Here is a 17384-nt window from a genome sequence, read left to right on the forward strand (position 1 = left end):
GTTTACTTGATCACCGGTGTTTGCTCAATGCAGCGGCACCCACAGCCTCTCCAGTAGAGACCTGAAGTGGGTCAGAGCTGGGGAATTCCTATCTCGGGTGACCTCTGAGGTGGATATAAGTTCATCCCCCCACATATGCGGGTACTAACTATGCTCCTCAGGAATAGTTCTCTACCTTCTAACTTCTTTGCTCATGTAGCATTCAAGATGTTCTCATACCTACTATTGCCCATGCCCTGCTGTGTGTGCTGAGAGGGCATGGTTGTGGCAGCCACGCTGTGCCAAGTGGCAAGTGTGGCACCTTACCGATGGTCTCCATTGTGTCCCTCTCTTCAATCAGAAGCTGGGCCCTGGGTATGTCAATGTGCATCCTCAGGGTCTGCTGTTGCTTGCTCAGGGTATCGGAGGTCCGGGTGTTCTTACTGGGGATAAAATAGGAGGGATGTGTGAACAAATACAGTTCGGTGGTACACCACGCCAACATGTGCTTGCACACCACTTTGGTTTCTTACCTAATTATGTGAATGCCTTGTGGGGAGGAGGGGGAAGAAGCACATGACAGGAGAATTTTTCCTTCATTCAAATTGTGTCCGTTCCTATTAAATTTCAGCAGTCAGTTGTGAGGTTCAGAAAATACAAACTGTCAATAGAGACTGGTTCTATATCTATCAATAGAACTTTTGGAATTTCCCATTTCTTGTGTAAAAGTTAAGTGAAACAAACAAACAAAAAAGCGATTTTAAACCAACAACATCGTATTTGTCAGATAGGAGGTATTCTGCGGACGGCAAGGGAGGGGGGATGGGAACCGGCCGTTCACTGGATGGGGTTTTACTAATGGATTTGTAGTGGTAGCTGGTGGGGTTTTATTTTTGTTCTGGTGACAAATCCTAAACCTTGTTACTTCCCTGACATTAGTTCCTAACCTGTAATAACTACAAGAGTTTTATCTCAAAATTTCCGTGCCAGAAAATTACTCTTACAGTAAACTGTCTGATGAAAGTAAATGAAAACAGGTAGTAGAACAGCATTTTATGATCAAATTCAGTTATAGCCTGGGGTAAAAAAAAATCTGCATGTTACAAAAAATTACAAAAAAGCTGAGAAAGGCTTTAAGTAGTGATCTGCATTAGAAGAGCTGGTGCACAGCCTTTACAGAATTGTAAGAACTGGGCAGCTTTTAAAAATACTGTTTACTTACTGAACACCCTCTGAGAGACAGCTGTCATTCAGAGAATCCAATCAATGTGATAAACTACGGCCTCCATAAGTCAGCTCAACAATTGTCAAGATCTGTTCTGAGACAGACTTCTGGAGCCCAGGACCCTCCACGGTGACTCAGTGACACTTCATGGGGAATAAAGGGGGTGTCCATTCTACATCTCACTTGCTTTTTGCTCTGACCAAGCATTCACCAGTGGTCCCAGATCCTTCCTTGACCCTGAGAACGCTTGAACCCCATGGCTGAAGGAATGTTAATCCCCTCAAGGTCAAGGTCACTCGAGAGGCCCTTTAGACCTCTCCACGGGGAAGTCCGAGTTAATATCCTATTACATAATGTCCCCTTTTTTCCACTTCATGTAAACAAAACAGCCCACGCAAACGACAGCTTCTGCACGGTGCAGCATTCCTACCTGGCCTTGACCTTGAACCAGATCCCCTGCTCCACAGGGGAGTAACTGGGTTATGCGGCTAGATTACGCTAATTACACAGAGCCCAGATTCAAACCTTTTGGCCTGAATTTTTTACAAGGTCTGTATACTCTTTTAAGTTACTTAAGTTCTCACTTTATTTGTGCGTTTTTTAAAACAGAGATTCCTGGGCGCCGCCCTAGACACACTTGTATGAAAGGAAGAGCGTTTTGGCGCCCTGGGGCTGCAGCTGTGTCATGCTTCGGAAACTCTGTTTCCCCGAAACATATGGGAGCTCCTCCCCGGTGGACTCCGGAGGGATGTTTAGAAGCTTCACTAGGGACTCGAGCTTGTCCTTGTGCAGAAATAGAAGCGTGAGCCGTGGGTTTTCCCTGCTCGTCGGGAGCTTATGAGGCGGTGGAGGCCCTTGCCCAGGGGAGGGTGCGCGGCCAGGCTGGGCGGGAGCGGGCTAAGCAACCGCTGCGCCACCGCCCCGCACACTCGACTGTGGCGCTCTGTGACCCAGGAAAACCGAAGCTGGGGGGAAACTCCTCCTCCAAGCACTGTTGTGCCAAAGCCGAAGCTGAAGCTGAGGCCGGGCAGGCCAGGGGCGAGAAAATGGCCCAATAAACTTGGAGATTCAGGGGCGAATTGCTCCTCCCTCCCTTGGCATTTGCTGTCGCTTTGCTTAGGACACTCTGCACCCCACCCTCCCCCCAGTGCCCAGGTGGCCGGCTCCCTCCCGCCCTCTTCCCAAGGAGCCAGGCTGGCCCTCTGTGGGAACCCCAAGGCTTCCTCTCTCTCTATTCTGCCTCATCTGGTCTCCTTAGCACTCGGTGCTCCCTGGCAGATAAGCAATGGGCTTATCTACTAGCTGTCTTTCCCACTGGATGTGAGGTCTACAAGGGACATTTTCATCTGTTCTGCTCCCTGATTCTGCCCAGAACTTAGAACAGTATGTGGCCAAAGTAGGTGCTCAATAAATACTCACTGAAGGTTAGGGATAAATCATGTTGTTTTGCGGGGAAGATGTGTGCTGAGCGACAAGTCCCAGAAGCTTTGCTTAAGGACAATAGTATTTTCATTCTAAATGAGTTATTAGGTCCTGACTGAATTGTTTCTTTGTTTGAATCTTTGTTGCCATATTTTATAATCTATTGTTGTATAAAAGCTGATTCTCCAAAATTATAATAATTGTTCATTAGAATAGCAGCCAACCTTCAAAAAAAGCTATTTGAAGAAACTTAATTTGTGACCTGAAAGAAGATTCTAAATGTTTTCCTTGTGGAAATGAAATTGCCTCTTTTATATAATATAGGATCGTACTAAATATATTAGTTATTATTGAAATATAACCTCCCACCATCCATTTGCCATCTGGTTGTTTGATTAAAATGGCAGAGAGCTGGGGCTGGTCTACAGCAGATGCATTTCCAAGCTTAGCCCATAAATTACTTGCAGTTGCTACAACTCTTTAAAGCTTTACTATTTCCTTCGGCTTTGTGGATAAAAAAACTAATGAATATGTCTGCACACCATCCCGCCCATATAATACGGGGCAATCTGTAGATATAAAAGAACTAGGGCTGTCAGAAGCATGTCATTACAATACCTGGGTGGGTTTTTTTATACAATGTGTATAAAAATGTGAATATCAAAAACACTAAACTCATTCAAACTGTCAGTCTGAACTCTTTTCTGCTTACAATGAGCCCTTACTAACACTGGTCCTTGGACAATGATCGTGCGCTGGCTAGTGCCTGAAGGCAGCCACTCTCACCTCTCAGAAGACTGGTATTTTTTAAAAACTTATTTTTGCCACCCTGGTTGGTGTGGCTCAGTGGTTAGAGGTCCGCCTACAGACTGAAAGGTCACAGGTTCGATTCCCCGACTAGGGCCCATACCTGAGTTGCAGGTTCAATCCCCAGCCCTGAAGGGCAAGTGCGGGAGGCAACCAATTGATGTGTGTCTCTCTCATCTACATTTCTCTCTCTCTCTCTCTCTCCTCCCCCCCCCTTCCTTCTCTGGGGTGACTGGCTTGGGTGAGATGGATGGGTGTCCGGGGCCATGAAGCCCAGGGGTGGGAGGTGGCGTGCAGAGGAGCCCGGAGCCTCCAGGCTGTCTACATTTGTCCTTCAGTTGCCGGTGCCTGTCTGGCCCGGGGCCAGCTAATCCTGCTGAAATACTCAGAGACTTCTTTGTGGAACATGGCTGGAAAATACCTGTTACCTTCACCAATATACAGAATGATAAAGCCAGGAACAACTTCCAATTGTTATTTTTAGGTGAGGGAAGTTGGGCACAGAGAAGGAAAATGACACACCCAAGATCCCCAAACCAGCCGGTGGCAGAATCAGGCCTAGAACGTAGGTGCGTGGTTCTATGTTCTTACTGCTAAGTCCTCAGCTTCCTGAGAAAGCAGCAAAAATCAGGGACAGCAATTTCGTGGCCTTCCCTGTACCAATGCATGTGACTTGTCTAGACTTCCCCAGTCACATTTGAAATATGGTTGGCCCTAAATGCACCAGGTAGGTGACAGGTCTGCTGTTGCTAGGCCTGTTAACCTGCCTAACTCGGATCGAACTGACTGCAAGATTAAAAGCATTGCTTTTACTTCTAAATCAATCCCATGAAAATCCACCTATCTGAGGAGCTTGGAAGTTTCTTCCTTTTCAATCACTTTTACCCTCTGGATGAAAACCACATCAACTACCCCAATTGGGAGTAATTACTAGTTTTAATGTTCCTAATTTCACGTTGGCAATAGTCAACTGGGGATACCGTTATTAATTCCTACTCACGTCAACAGGTGCCTTTCATCCACAGTAATTGCCCTGTTAATGAAGATGCTTTCTAAAACCTTGCTTGGGGCTAATGAGAAGGGGGAGGGGTGTATCCTAGAACAGCAGAGAAGCTGACAAATACCAAAGTGTCCTAACTAAACACATGTTGAACGTGTCAGAAAACACAGACTGCCGTGTCTCGGGCTTTGGACAGAGGCACGACCTACGGTTTGGGACTGGATGGAGGAGACAGACAGGAGCTCTCTGGGAGGGCTGCGGGAACCAGGCTGGGGTACAGATCAGTAAAGGGGCCTAGAGTGGGGGTAGGCACAGGGCCCCACTGTGCTGAGCAAAAGTCCTGCGCAGCCTAAAGGGGGCACTGTATGGAGCTCCAGTCAGTCATTATCAACTAGGCTGTGCCCAGGGTGGGCGGAGCATTTTCAAGAGAAGTCAGAAGCCAAAATTTTAGGTGAAATCTCTTGATTTCAAAATGTCATTAGTAAATTCATATTTTAAGTCTATATGAGAAAATTAATTTTATTAAGGAGGAGTTATTTAAATCAAATGACTGTGGCTTGTTTGTTTTCCAGCTGTTTTGTCAGGTTTGCTCAACACAAGTGCACATGTGTCTGGGTGCCTTCGTGTGACCACAGGAATGCCCCAATACTCGCTTAGCAAACAAGTGCAGACTCTCACAAGGGTAGGGACTCCAGGCACTCCATTCCATATACATTTCCCTAATCTTCTCATGCAAGTCTGATCTAGTGTGATGTGATTAGAGACCCGCTATGAAGGAAACATTCTACAAGCCACTGGCGTTTCTGAATTCTCTTCCGAGCTCCAGATCCTTGCTACCAGCCATCTGACACTTTCACTGGATACTTAAAAAGCATCCCAAATTCAACATGACCCATACAGGTCTTTTCATTCTTATCAACAACCTCCTCCCCGCCATGCAAAAAACAATCCATACTTTGCATCTGTCTTCCTAATCTTGCAAATGCCCCCACAGTTCATCTAGTTGCTCACACCAAATAGTTCAGGATTGTCCTTGATTCCTCCAGATCCTCTACCTGCAGTCACATTGTTTTAACACCTGGTGTGGCCAAACAGAGGTGGGTGTGGGAAATGTCACCCACGGGCCAATGGGGTCCACTTCCACCTTAGGTTTTCTAAGATACTGGGGATCTGGGGCGTGGGCTCTTTGTCAATAACAAGTGTACTAATTGTACACGCAAAGACGGGGAAGAAAATTAAAGCCAACTGTGGTGGGGTGGGGAGTGGGAAGAGACACTCAATTCGCCATCGCCTTTCTTTCCTACATGAGACACCCCAAAAGGGCAATGTCAAGTTCACCACGAGGGTTTCTGGCATTTTCTCATCTGATTCCTAGGCTCTGAGGATCCTTTTCCATGTCTGGTTTAATCGCTATGATATAAAGGGTTTAAGATGCAAATGTTGGGATATAATCTATGGTTGTGGACATTTCCTTACTTACTCAACTAGCCCTAGTCATTAAATAGTAAGTGGGGCAAATACGGTGCTGGGTACTGCAAATGGTGACGACTGGGGCTGTGGCCTCCAAGGCGCCGGCAGCAGGGGCTGGTGAGTGCTCCGGGGAGGGGCTCTGGAGGCGCCACGGGGGCTGCGGGCCAGGAGCATCTTCCTCGATCGCCCGCTGCCTCGGAGAGCACGGGGCACCGCAACTTTCCTCGTGGTTTGCTCACACTCTTTCTAACTCTGACAGGAGAAAGGCTTGACCTCAAAGGTGGCAAATTTGGGTGGGAGCAAAACCAAAGCTACTCACTTATAATGTGGCTTTTTTACTCCCAGTTCAATGGGAAACATTCTATTAGTTGAGTCCAGTCAACAAGAAAACTACCTACGGCAGGTGTAAAGTGCACCATTTGCTATGTACATATCCAGCTAGGTATACAGGGGTATTTTGGTACATAGAATGGGAAATTACATGTCAAAAAGAACATGTCTTATCAATTTTAGACTATCATTTAAAAAATCACTAATGCAACCTATAATTGTTCTTTTAAACATGATATCAGAATGCTTTTCTTACCTCATGAGCATTTCAGCTAAACTCTTTGCATCTGGGGAAAGAAAGTTAACATTAGTACATAACAAACAACCCAATAATATTCACTTCGGCATTTATGACAAATATTCTACAGAGTCAGGTGACAACAGCTATTTTGAAATGTAACTGTACACCCACATCACCACTAATAACCAAAAGGTCAGTGGAGCCCTTATTTCTTCTACATGGGATATATATTACTATACATGTTTATATATAAATTACTATACATGTTTTTACATTACAAAAAGCACACAACACTCTGGGGCCATAAAAATTCTCAGACCCCTATTAAAGGTGTTATTACAACCTATTTATTTGCCACTTTTAGAAAACCCAACTTTCTTTTTGGTCAGAAAATTAACATTTTGAAAGTAATTCATTTATGTCATGTAAATTCTACTATTCTTATCAAAATATCAAAATGAAAAAGCTTATGGCACACAGATCCCTTTAACAAGGCCTTACTGTAGCGCTGTGGCTCCCTGAGGTGGAACAAGGAATTGCGTAACTGGCATATCCCTGTCTGGAAACTTAACTGTTTATTTCAAACCCAGAAACAACATTTCTTCTTTATTTTTTCCTCTGAGGACGTTGCTTACCAAGGCCCTGTTATCACCTCTGACTAAAGCAATCTTGCCTCAAAATGATGTGGAAAAACAAGCCTACTCTTTGATGACATTGCTCTGAAACGTTCATTGTCCTTAAAATATTTTGTTCTTCTTACATGTTTTGTTCTGGCAAAAACGAACGTTTCCTTTCTTAGAACACAAAGCCTTTTAATTTTTCTTTCACTGCTCTCTAAAAAGTCTTGATGTTAATAGTGTTCCTTGAACAGAACTTTCTGGAAATGCCTTCCGCCGACTGTGTAGCTGGCTGCGCCGTGAAGAAATACATATGTCGGAGCATTTTTATCTCATCTCTCATCTCTCAGGGGCTGACATTTAAATGCAGGCATTTTCCTGTTGGGGAGCAGTGCTGCTGCCGAGAGGTGAGGACAGTCACAGGGATGGCCACACGTGGGCTGGCACAGCCAGGGCCCAAGGCTCGGCTCTCCGGGGCAGCCTCCCGCCCGGCCCAGGTCTGCGCACAGATGGTTCCCGTCTGGGAAAGGAAGGGCTCCCTCCTACCCACGCACATGGTGAAGCAAAGAAGGCAAAACAGCATTAATTTCCAGCTCCTGCCTTTATATTTATCTGCAAAGGCAAAGTAAACATGAAGAGTTTCTCCCCTTCCTGAAGGATTTGACACTTGCACAGTAAATATGTAGATGCAAATGCCAGGAGCGCGGGAATAATTAGCTGCACGCACCGACCAAGCAGCGCGAAGGGGGAGTTTCCAAGACGCAGGCATCGTGCCTCAGCTCCCCATCTGAAGGTTCAGGCGCCCTCAGAAGAGACCTGCTTCCCTCGCTTTGCTCACCATCCTTTTTCTGTTCCTGACGTCACTCATCACATCTTTTCCTCCTGGGATTTTTTTCATATCAACGTGCTAAGGAAGCGCCGCGTCCAACAGGTGGGAACAGAGCTCCCTCGAAGCTGACGGCCCGGCCTGCGGGTTTCCCTGGTCTAGGCATCTTCCCTGAGGGTAGGCCGGGCCACAGACGGGCGCCCAAGGCCATTCCGGTTTCCCCTTCCCTACGCTTGTCGTCTCGGAGCACGTCCCTTTCTTTTGAAGTCTTAGCTATGATTTCCTCCTCTGGTTTCATCTGATACTGTGAGAAAAATGAATGAATGGAAATTCACTTCTTCCATGAGTTCACCTCTGAGCAGCTCTGGTGGAGTCTGAAGCACAGGGATGGGGTCTGGATAGGGTCACAGTTGCCTTCGGGGACCACGTGTGAATGTCTTCTGGAGAGTGGGCAGGAGGTGGGCTGGGCTCCCAGGGGAGCATGTACTAGACGGGACAGAGAATTTCCAGGGGTGGCTGTGAACTGGGAATGGTCAAGACAGTAAGGAACTAAGGGATGTGACCGGTGTGTCACTGAATATCATGTGGAAGCTTTTAAGTGGCCCAAGGGGAGAAGTGGAAGGAGGGCAGAGGTGGTGGAGGGTGGGTGTGGGTGCTATAAACTAGCACGAGTCTGGCCATCAGAGTACTCGGAAGGGGGCTGGGCAGGGACTTGTTGGCAAAGGTGAGAGGCCACGAGGGTTGGATCAGAGGACTGCAGTGAGAGCAGGGGGCAGGGACTAGGTGACATCATAGCAGACAGAGGGCGTGGGGGAAGGGGGACAGCAGGGAGTCCAGGGAAACAGCCAGATCTGATATACGCAGGGCTGGGTGTGAGGTAACGTAAGTGACAGGAATAGGAATTTAGAAGGGTGTGGAAGCAGCAATTTGGGTGGAGGCTGAGGTCCTTGCCTTCAAACATACTGGAATATTGACATATTAAAGCAAGTTGGGGACATCAGGTAAAGCTGTTCAGGGCAGATCAAGTTTGGGGAATGTCAGGGCTGAGGCTCAGGGTTTTATTTGTGTGTAGGGACAGTGGGAAGAGATGATAGAATCTTGGATAACCTCTGTACAGGGGTAAGAAGAGAATCTGGGACAAGTTCAGACAATTTAAAGAAAAAATCATGGAATCAAGAGTCATACAAGCATTAAAGAATTTTCAAATCAGCCTCCTAAAAAATGTTTGAAATCCTTCCCCAGTGTCTTGGACAGACGTTAAGATGAGCTGGGCCACTGGCATTCCAGGGAAGGGGTCCATGCTGTCACCGAGCATGTGGTGCCCCCCCTCTCACTCCCGGAATCAACCTGCCTATCAAGCCTCTTGGCCTCTCCCACCTCAACTTGTCTCTGTGGGGCCATTGCTTTCTTCTGTCTCCTTAGTCCAAATCTCATTTACAAGTCAACAGCTCCCTCCCTGGTCTCCCCAACTTCAGCCTCTCAGCTCTCTAAGTGACATCCGACCTGTAGGAAAGGTAATTGGACATCTAAAACACACCCTTTACTGTGTCACACTTGTGCTTTGAAACTCTCAAAGGGACCTCCCTGCCAACGGGACTCCTCAGCAGAGCACCAGCCTTCGAATGCCGGTCCCAAGCTGTCTGTCCAGCCCTGCTGCCCCACCCTTCCTACCCCAACCCCCTCTCTGAGCTTCTCACTCTTGCATTCTCTGCAGGGAACCCATCACTTTGTTCCTCTGAGGCCTTCAACACCTTCTGGAACCATTTACAAGGCTTTCAGATATGTCCACGGAGCTGCCGTGCCTGCTGCTTTGCTTCTGCTTTCTCTTTCCCAGGTAGAATTCTCCAGTTTTCTCAACCACTCCTCAGATGGCATAATTTCTACACAGTTCTCTACGTGGGCCTCTCCTCTATAAAAGACCTGTGATTTCTTACTGTCCTTTGTTAAATGAAACTGGTTATTTTTGATATTCTTCTGCTCACACGCCAGTGAGAACACAAAGCTCATTATATGTGCTGCAAATGAATTTTTACTACTTATATAGAAGACTTTGCAGTTCTCCCTATTACATTTTATCTCCTTGGTTCCAGCCTTTCCAAGTTTTTTACAATTTGGATTCTTCCCTCTAATACATTAGCTTCCCAACCTGGATTTGTGCCAACTCGAGATCGACCTGGCCTGTCATTCCAGCTACAGCCTGGCGCCCCTTATTAATCAGCCCTGTCAAAACGCTAATGGGGTTTGTCCAGGCCTCTGGTGACCCCTATCATTTCCTGGCTGCTCACACACTATCCTTTCTGTAACCTAAACTCATTTATTTCAACCTACAATTTCTAGAATTTATTGTCTTTGAAAATGGGTATGGGAGTATAACTATTTCCTAACACCTCTAGTTGGATTGTTCAAAGAGTATCCACAAAGGTCTTGGGATTATGTCTGGAAACATTTAGTTCAGAATTCTAAAATATTAAGATTGTGGGGTCTAGGGGCCGGAACCCATGACACCTTCCTTGGGTGGACCATCCCAGCAGGGACTGTTGTCCATGTGTCCTGCTTACCGTCGGCAACTGGGTCATGGTTGGTTGTAAACGTGGTTTGCCTCCCCTACGAGCAAGGGGCTGGGAATATTATTTTACGCACCATTTCTTCCCCTCCCCCATAATGACTAGAACACAGTAGGTTTGGAAAGGATAAATCAATTTAAATAATCAGGGGCTCTGATTATTTTTTCAAACAACTCGAACTTTACTCTTCCCTCCCTCCCTTCCCTTTTTGTGACTCTTGGTCCACATTTTCTGGCTTGACCAGCACCCCTCCTGCTGCACATCAAGGCAGAGCCGATGTTGCTACCTGCCAGCTGTTAATGCGAGAACACCATCCCAAGCCTCCTCCTCTTGCTCAACACAGCTAAACAGCCATTTACATTGCCTGTCACATTTTTTCACAAATTTCTGCTTAATCTGAGATTTAGACTTCGTGACACCTTCCTCCAAGCCCTGTGCTCCTCCTACAGATCTGTCCTTGGCTCTCTGCTCCCTGCTTAATCTTCTAGGTCTGGAAATGATGAAGAAATACCACCAGGACAGTCTGGGGATACTGAAACATGGAAGGAGGGAGTTCCAAAAAATAGCATTTGCTAAGACTCTGAATGCACCAAAGAGCTAAGAAATGACAACTGAGAGGTGAATTTGGTGATCAGGTGACTGGTCGTCTGCCTCCAGGGAGGAGCTTCATCTGGGTGGTGTGGGCAGAGGGACATGTGAGGAGCTGGGAGCCACGGAGAGCCGGGGTGGCTGAGGACAGAATACTTTTCCAAGAATTCAAGGGGGAAGACAGAGAGAGACTGATGCAAACTACAAGGAGTAAATTTTTTTTAATATAGGGGAAGCCTGAGGGTTAGTGAATATAGAAATGAAAAAAGAAATAAACCAAATTTTTTGATGGGAAAATAAACAATAAACGTAGCTATTGATATTCCATTAATGCACCTTCTGATTCTGTTTCACTGAAAAACCTCTATAAGCTAACCTAATATTGATGGAACAGGGTATTTCTTTCTTGAATATTCCAAAGTCTGAGAAGTTTCCTGGAAAGAAACCTGGGGTAGGCGACAGTGATCTGGGCTCCCCGAGTTCTGCCATCACTGATGTGTAATTTTGGACAAGTTCCCTTCAGTTTTCATGCCAGCAAAACAGGGCGTGATGATGTCAGGTTTATACACGACCTATTTGCACAGCTATGAAGACAGGGAAACACGGTCGTGCACAGCACAGTACCAGGGAGGAGGGAGATGCGAGTCCTCCGCTGACTGACACATGGATCAATTAGCTCCTTGGAAGGGGCACCCCAAGTTGGGTCAGAGGCATCACAGCGTGGTCTCCCCCGTCCCCAAGTTCTTTTTGTGGCATCGACCATCCCTCCCCAGGGGGGTCTGCACATGGCATGGAAGTCCTTATCAGCGAGGTGGCACAGGCCACATGGTAGCAGAGAGAGGGAGCAGAAGTCTCAGGCACGGTGCCGCGCCGGGGCGGAGAGTCTGAGCTGCCTCTGACCTTCCAGCTCAATATTGCTTTAAAAAAGAGGACTCTCGTTCACAGGCACATGATACCACTTTCACTTCGGAGGTTCTGGTTAAGTAAAATGGCCTGCGCCAGGGTCACGTCTCAGTTGGACAGTCACTTGCACAAACCCAGGAAAGCAAAAAGCCAGCTGGGGGCGCAGGCCTCGCCCGGCCTTAGCACCTACCCGTGGCTCTTGTCTGCAGGGATGGCTTTCCTGTGGAGCTGAGATGGGTCTCGCTCATAAAGCAGCTGTTTCGTCAGGGCTATAACCCTGCGATGGTGGAACTTCCAACCATCAGCATGCTCGCGTGAAAGCGCATTCAGAACCACCGACGAAATAAATACCGGATAAGGAAGCCGTGCATGCTGGCGTGTGAGGGCACCCGCAGGGAAGAACATGCCAGGCGGGCGGGCCGCGGGCTGCCGCTCTGTCCCTCCTGCCCGACCACCCGCCTCGCCCCCTGCGGCCACCCGGGCCCTGGGCCCGTTCTCTAATACAGAGTCCTTTTCGCTTAGTTCTGCGTAACAAGTTTGCAGACTTGGAGGGATAATTTTATTAGAGATTAAGGCAAAGAAAAAAAAAGGAAGGGAGGGAGGAAAGAAGGAAGGAACCACAGGCCATGGAACTAAAGAGTTTCAGAGCCCATGGTTCCAAGCCCGTCTAAACCATGCCTGGGACAGTTACTGGCTCGGTGATGAACTCTCCAGGCGCGCACTCCCTGATTTCTTCACCAATGACTACAGGGTGGGCAAAAGTAGGTGTGCAGTTGTGAGTATGCGAAGGACAGAGTTTATTCTTGTATTATTATGTATTAATTACTGTATTATTTTCCACACGAACAGCTGTACACCTGCCTTTGCCCCTCCCTGTGCTGGGAATGTCCTGCACCCACGGAGCTCTGGGACCAGTCCCTGGCTACCCCTATTGACTCTGGGCTCGCCTCAAGTCTGCGGGTCTTTGGGCTCCAAGGTGCACAGTCCTCCCCCTTCAGGTTGTTCAAGTTCAGGCCAATTTCGGGTCTTACAGATGAGGACAGCGTTCACCTCAAGTGCAGAGCAGATAACTAGCATCTCAGAACTCAGACAATGACGGAGCCTCCTCAAGGCCCAGCTCTTAAACTGTGCCCGTGTCGAACCAGGCGGCCAGGCGCCCTCTGGGAATGGCCTTCTGGACTGATCCGTTTTATAATACTAGCCCATTTCAAACATGTTTATAATAATAAAGAGATAAAGGGCATTTTGCCACAGAAGTATGGTAACATTTTATATCATGCATTGATTTTTATCTTTAGCTTATTAGAAGTCTTGGAAGTAGCTTTTTGGCCTGGCGCGTGCTGGTTGGTGCCAACATCACTTTGCACCCTCTCGGACAAACTCCTTAGAGGAGGAGGCTTTTAGTGACCCTGGAGTTGATTACTTGACACGGGAATCAAATTTTTATAAGTTTAGGGCAGCTGGGGCTGTTGGCCCAGCCAGTCACTCATCCTATAACCTTGCACTTCAGAGGATTTAGAAGTGGGGAAACACCAGCATCATTGAAGGCCAAATGTGGTTTCCGAACTCCTGGATAAGGTTATAGATTGAAAAATGTAGCACTTACAGACACTTTAGACTCTAGGAGGCCACTGTGCTCTAAAATTAGAAAGTACTCAGGAAGACAGAATATAGGTTGGCTAAGTTACTCGAGTCCTATTTCCTTCCTTCCCTCCTTCCTTCCTTCCTTCCTTCCTTCCTTCCTTCCTTCCTTCCTTCCTTCCTTCCTTCCTTCCTTCCTTCCTTCCCTCCTTCCCTCCCTCCCTCCCTCCCTCCCTCCCTCCCTCTTTTTTTTTATAAGATCATATTGTTGTATTTACCTAACCAGGTTCTTTGTACCATAAAACACACCCTGCTTATAAACATTTAGTTGTTTCTAGCAATCAAAGGCAACAATATGAAGTTGACCTTGTGTAGTAAAGTTTAACAGTGCCCATTAGGAAGCCCTACAATATTTTTCTATAATCCAAATTTTCTTATTTCCATTTTTGATCCTGATCAGTGGCTGCTCAGGCAATTTTGACATATTATTAGAAATGGCCTTATTATGGACAATAAAACATGTCGTATAAAGCAACTCTTTCTGTAGACTCTGTAAGTATATTTGCACTCATTCTAACCCAGGAGAGAATCTGTGCCTTATGTGGGTCAGGTTGTAATTGGGCAATTCTGCTAATGAACTCTGTTTGATAGAGAGGCACCTATGACATTAAACTCTGTGCCTGTAATTTTCCTCCATGTCATTAATTAACATTTCAGGGGCCCTGCAGGGCTAACAGACAAAGGTCTTTCTGGGGCAAGACCTAATCTTTCATGGGGCACTTCTCACAGTTATAGGAAGATGATCCTGTCCCTTATAAGCCTTTATTCACCGCCACTAGTGTCAGAGTCTACAGTTCTGGGAAAACCTTCATAATCTTTTCTCTCCAGGACCTAGTCAAACTCTTGTGATAAATAGAAATGGTTAAGAAGAAGATCTTACTATTGGGTTTAAAAAATGCTGCATCTGGCACAGGGTAGATAATAATGGTTTGTTGAATTGAATGTGTGTTAGTGCATCCACATTAAAACTTGCTGTTAGGAGGCGGATGGAACTGGGTACTGGCCCTCACACCCCTGACTTGCAGCCTTTGTTAAGCTTGTACAAAATGCAAGTCTGCAGAGAGATGCCTTTGTCCCAGGCAAGCCACTGTGCTGGAATCCACCACTCCTCAGCATCCCTCATGAATACATCCTCTTTGCCACAGCAATTATTTTCCTCTTCCTGAAACCCTGGTGCAGGCTCTATCTTTTCTCCCACACAAAGGAAACAGGACCATTTCCGGGGAATGAAAGGCCATGTGCTCTGATGTGACGTATTGCTTTCCTTACCAAGGCCCTCTACAAAATGCAGTGTCCAGAACTAGAGGTGCTTACAGTAGAAATGTCAGTTCCAGCATATTTCTTGGACAGAGCCCTTGCAAAGCAATAACTAACTTACAGGAACTATTAAGAATGAAACTAAAGGGGACATGGCCCACCATCAGCCCAACCCAAATGTCTCAGCAAAAGTCAGTGACAGGGTTAGCTTCTTTCCTCGCTCTGGGCGAGGAAAAGTGAGGGTGGGTGCTGAAGTTATAAGTAGAATAGGAACATAAAACAGTAGCTGGGGAGGAAGGAGGAAGCAATCGGGGGCAGGGGAGAAAAGCAAAGGTGAATTTGGCAGGGGGGCCATGGAGTGTGGGGAAGGATTGCCACGACGTTTAACCCATTTGCTGCCAGACCCTTGTGATCAAATAGAAATGATTATAAGAAAATTTTACTGTTGGTTTAAAAAAATGAAGTATGGGCAATTCATAGTCTTCTAAATGCAACTACGCTGCCTCCATGCCACAAGGACAGACCCCTCTTGGTCCATCTGTTGTTGGGACCTCAATAACAACATCCCTAACGTCCAGTCTCGGAGACTGTTTTCTATGAAAAAGGGTTATGAGGAACATCCCTCTGGCATTTCAGTGATGAATACTGTATGTGAAATCCAGCACGGCTCACCTTCTACTGAATTTCTCAATGTATTAGGCAATATTGTGTTTTTGCAGATCTGTATCAGGTAGCTCTTAGGTGGCTTCTCCTTTTCTGCCCAGTTGGGGGCTACTCACTCTGTCTTGGGCTTACGTAGAATCTGAAGTCCCACTTTAGCACCCATGACCTTTTTTGTTCTTTTCTTGGTAGATGTTAATGTGTCCCCCACTTGCACTAAACCTACAGTTCTCAGGCTCTTTCTTTCCACCTCTGTATGGTAAATGTCTGGTGCACACTGAGTGCGTACGGTTCACTCAAGGAGGGTCTGCAACATTACAAGGTCAGTGGCTAACGTGTTACAAAGGCCGTTTCAATGAGACTGAGGGTGCGTCGGGATTATTGGGCTGCAGCAGATGTAAACGGAAGGCCTGTTGAAGTGCACAGATGGGGGGCAGGGTGCTTCAAATATTTTAATTTGTTGGCAGAGTGGAAGCAAATTGATAGTAGAATGTGTTCGAGTCATATAAAGAGGAGAGCTGTGGTAAGCGAAGACAGGTGGAAATGTCACCGTGTCCTGCTGCTCTAACTGGATCGTGGTCAATGAGTATTTACAGAGGAGTCAATGTTTTCCACGTATATCTCCAAGGTTCCAGATTCGTCCCTCCAATGCCACTTTGAAGAATATTTAGAACGCTGCATGACGTCATTCCACACAGCACTGACCTTAAATGCAACAACTGGCTTAGGCATTTTCCCAAAAGGCGGCTCCATGAAATACTCTGACAGTAAAAAGCAAAGGACTCAGATACGCTTGTCCTGTACAGGGTTTCATGTCTGAAAGAACTCGGTGTCCTCACACCGCAGAGCAAGTGTAGGTACAAGCTGGTGGCCAGACCTGGACACAGCCCTGTCCCCAGAGCTCCGCAGAGCCAGGCCTTACAATCCTGGGGCCTGCCAGCCGTGGGTTCACCCTGCCCAGGTGCCCATTTTCCAATATTTTTTTCTTAGAGGGAAACTCTTATACTGGGCTTCAGCTCAAATTTCTAATTTATAATGCTCTATTAGTACCATCAGCCCTCAGTTTCCACTTCCTGCAGGTAAATAGTTCTCATTTCCAGGACACATCTGATAGGTCTGCTCGGAGGGAGCCTAGTGGGTGGCATTACTGGACTGGCTGAAAGTGGGCTTGAAAAACTCATGAGAAAATAATTTGCTTTGCCTGCCAACATCTAGGATTTAGGAGACTAACTCACTCAGTCTCTGAGTGACTGAGTAGTAAGTTGTGCGACTTTTCCCCGAAGGCTCTTCAGTCTTGCTGGGGCGACACCACAGGATCAGGCAATGGGGGGCCTGGCTCAGGGAATTAAGAGTCAAGTGACAGAGGGCATGTGGGCGGTGGCCCAGCCCCGACTCACCTCTCAGCCGCTTCAGCCGCTGCTCCCGCCGCCTCCTCCGCACCACCAGCAGGAGCACGAACAGCAGCAGGACCCCCAGCAGGATGCAGGAGATGGTCACCAGCATCTTGAGCCCCTCGTTGGTCGTCAGCCCATCTTCGCTCTGGACCACTGACTTAATGAGTGGAGGGATTGTACCTGAAAGCAGGGCCGTGATGTTAGGTGCTATTAATGAGGACGGCATGGCGGAGTTTTAGGGATGACAGGTTACAACAGTCGCGCCATGTGATCCAAGGTGTCTGCGGTGATGGGAATGAGGGGGAGTCTGTATCTAGGTTCTTACTAATTGGTCTACTTGCTTCCTCCCTTCCTTCCACCCAACTTCAAGCTTAGTCTACGACGCATCGGATCAGATCTTTGATTCCTTTCAAAGAGACTCATTTTGCAACGTACTGCTGAGCGCTGGCAGCTGGAAGCA

At 47.0% G+C, this 17384-nt stretch overlaps 1 protein-coding gene across 1 annotated transcript in view; it reads right to left on the bottom strand.

The window, feature by feature from the left end:
* DSCAM (DS cell adhesion molecule) overlaps nucleotides 1–17384 on the bottom strand; it is a 300871-nt gene that overhangs the window by 22369 nt on the left and 261118 nt on the right. The window contains exons 27-29 of the mRNA XM_087817830.1: nucleotides 16928–17104; nucleotides 6490–6520; nucleotides 307–422 (exon numbers count right to left, since the gene is read on the bottom strand). Coding sequence (XP_087673956.1) covers nucleotides 307–422; nucleotides 6490–6520; nucleotides 16928–17104 — 324 coding nt within the window. The remainder of the gene's footprint in view (nucleotides 1–306; nucleotides 423–6489; nucleotides 6521–16927; nucleotides 17105–17384) is intronic.

The sequence above is a fragment of the Miniopterus natalensis genome, chromosome 6, assembly GCF_054644295.1.
Source record: "Miniopterus natalensis isolate mMinNat1 chromosome 6, mMinNat1.hap1, whole genome shotgun sequence".
Lineage (NCBI taxonomy): Eukaryota > Metazoa > Chordata > Mammalia > Chiroptera > Miniopteridae > Miniopterus > Miniopterus natalensis.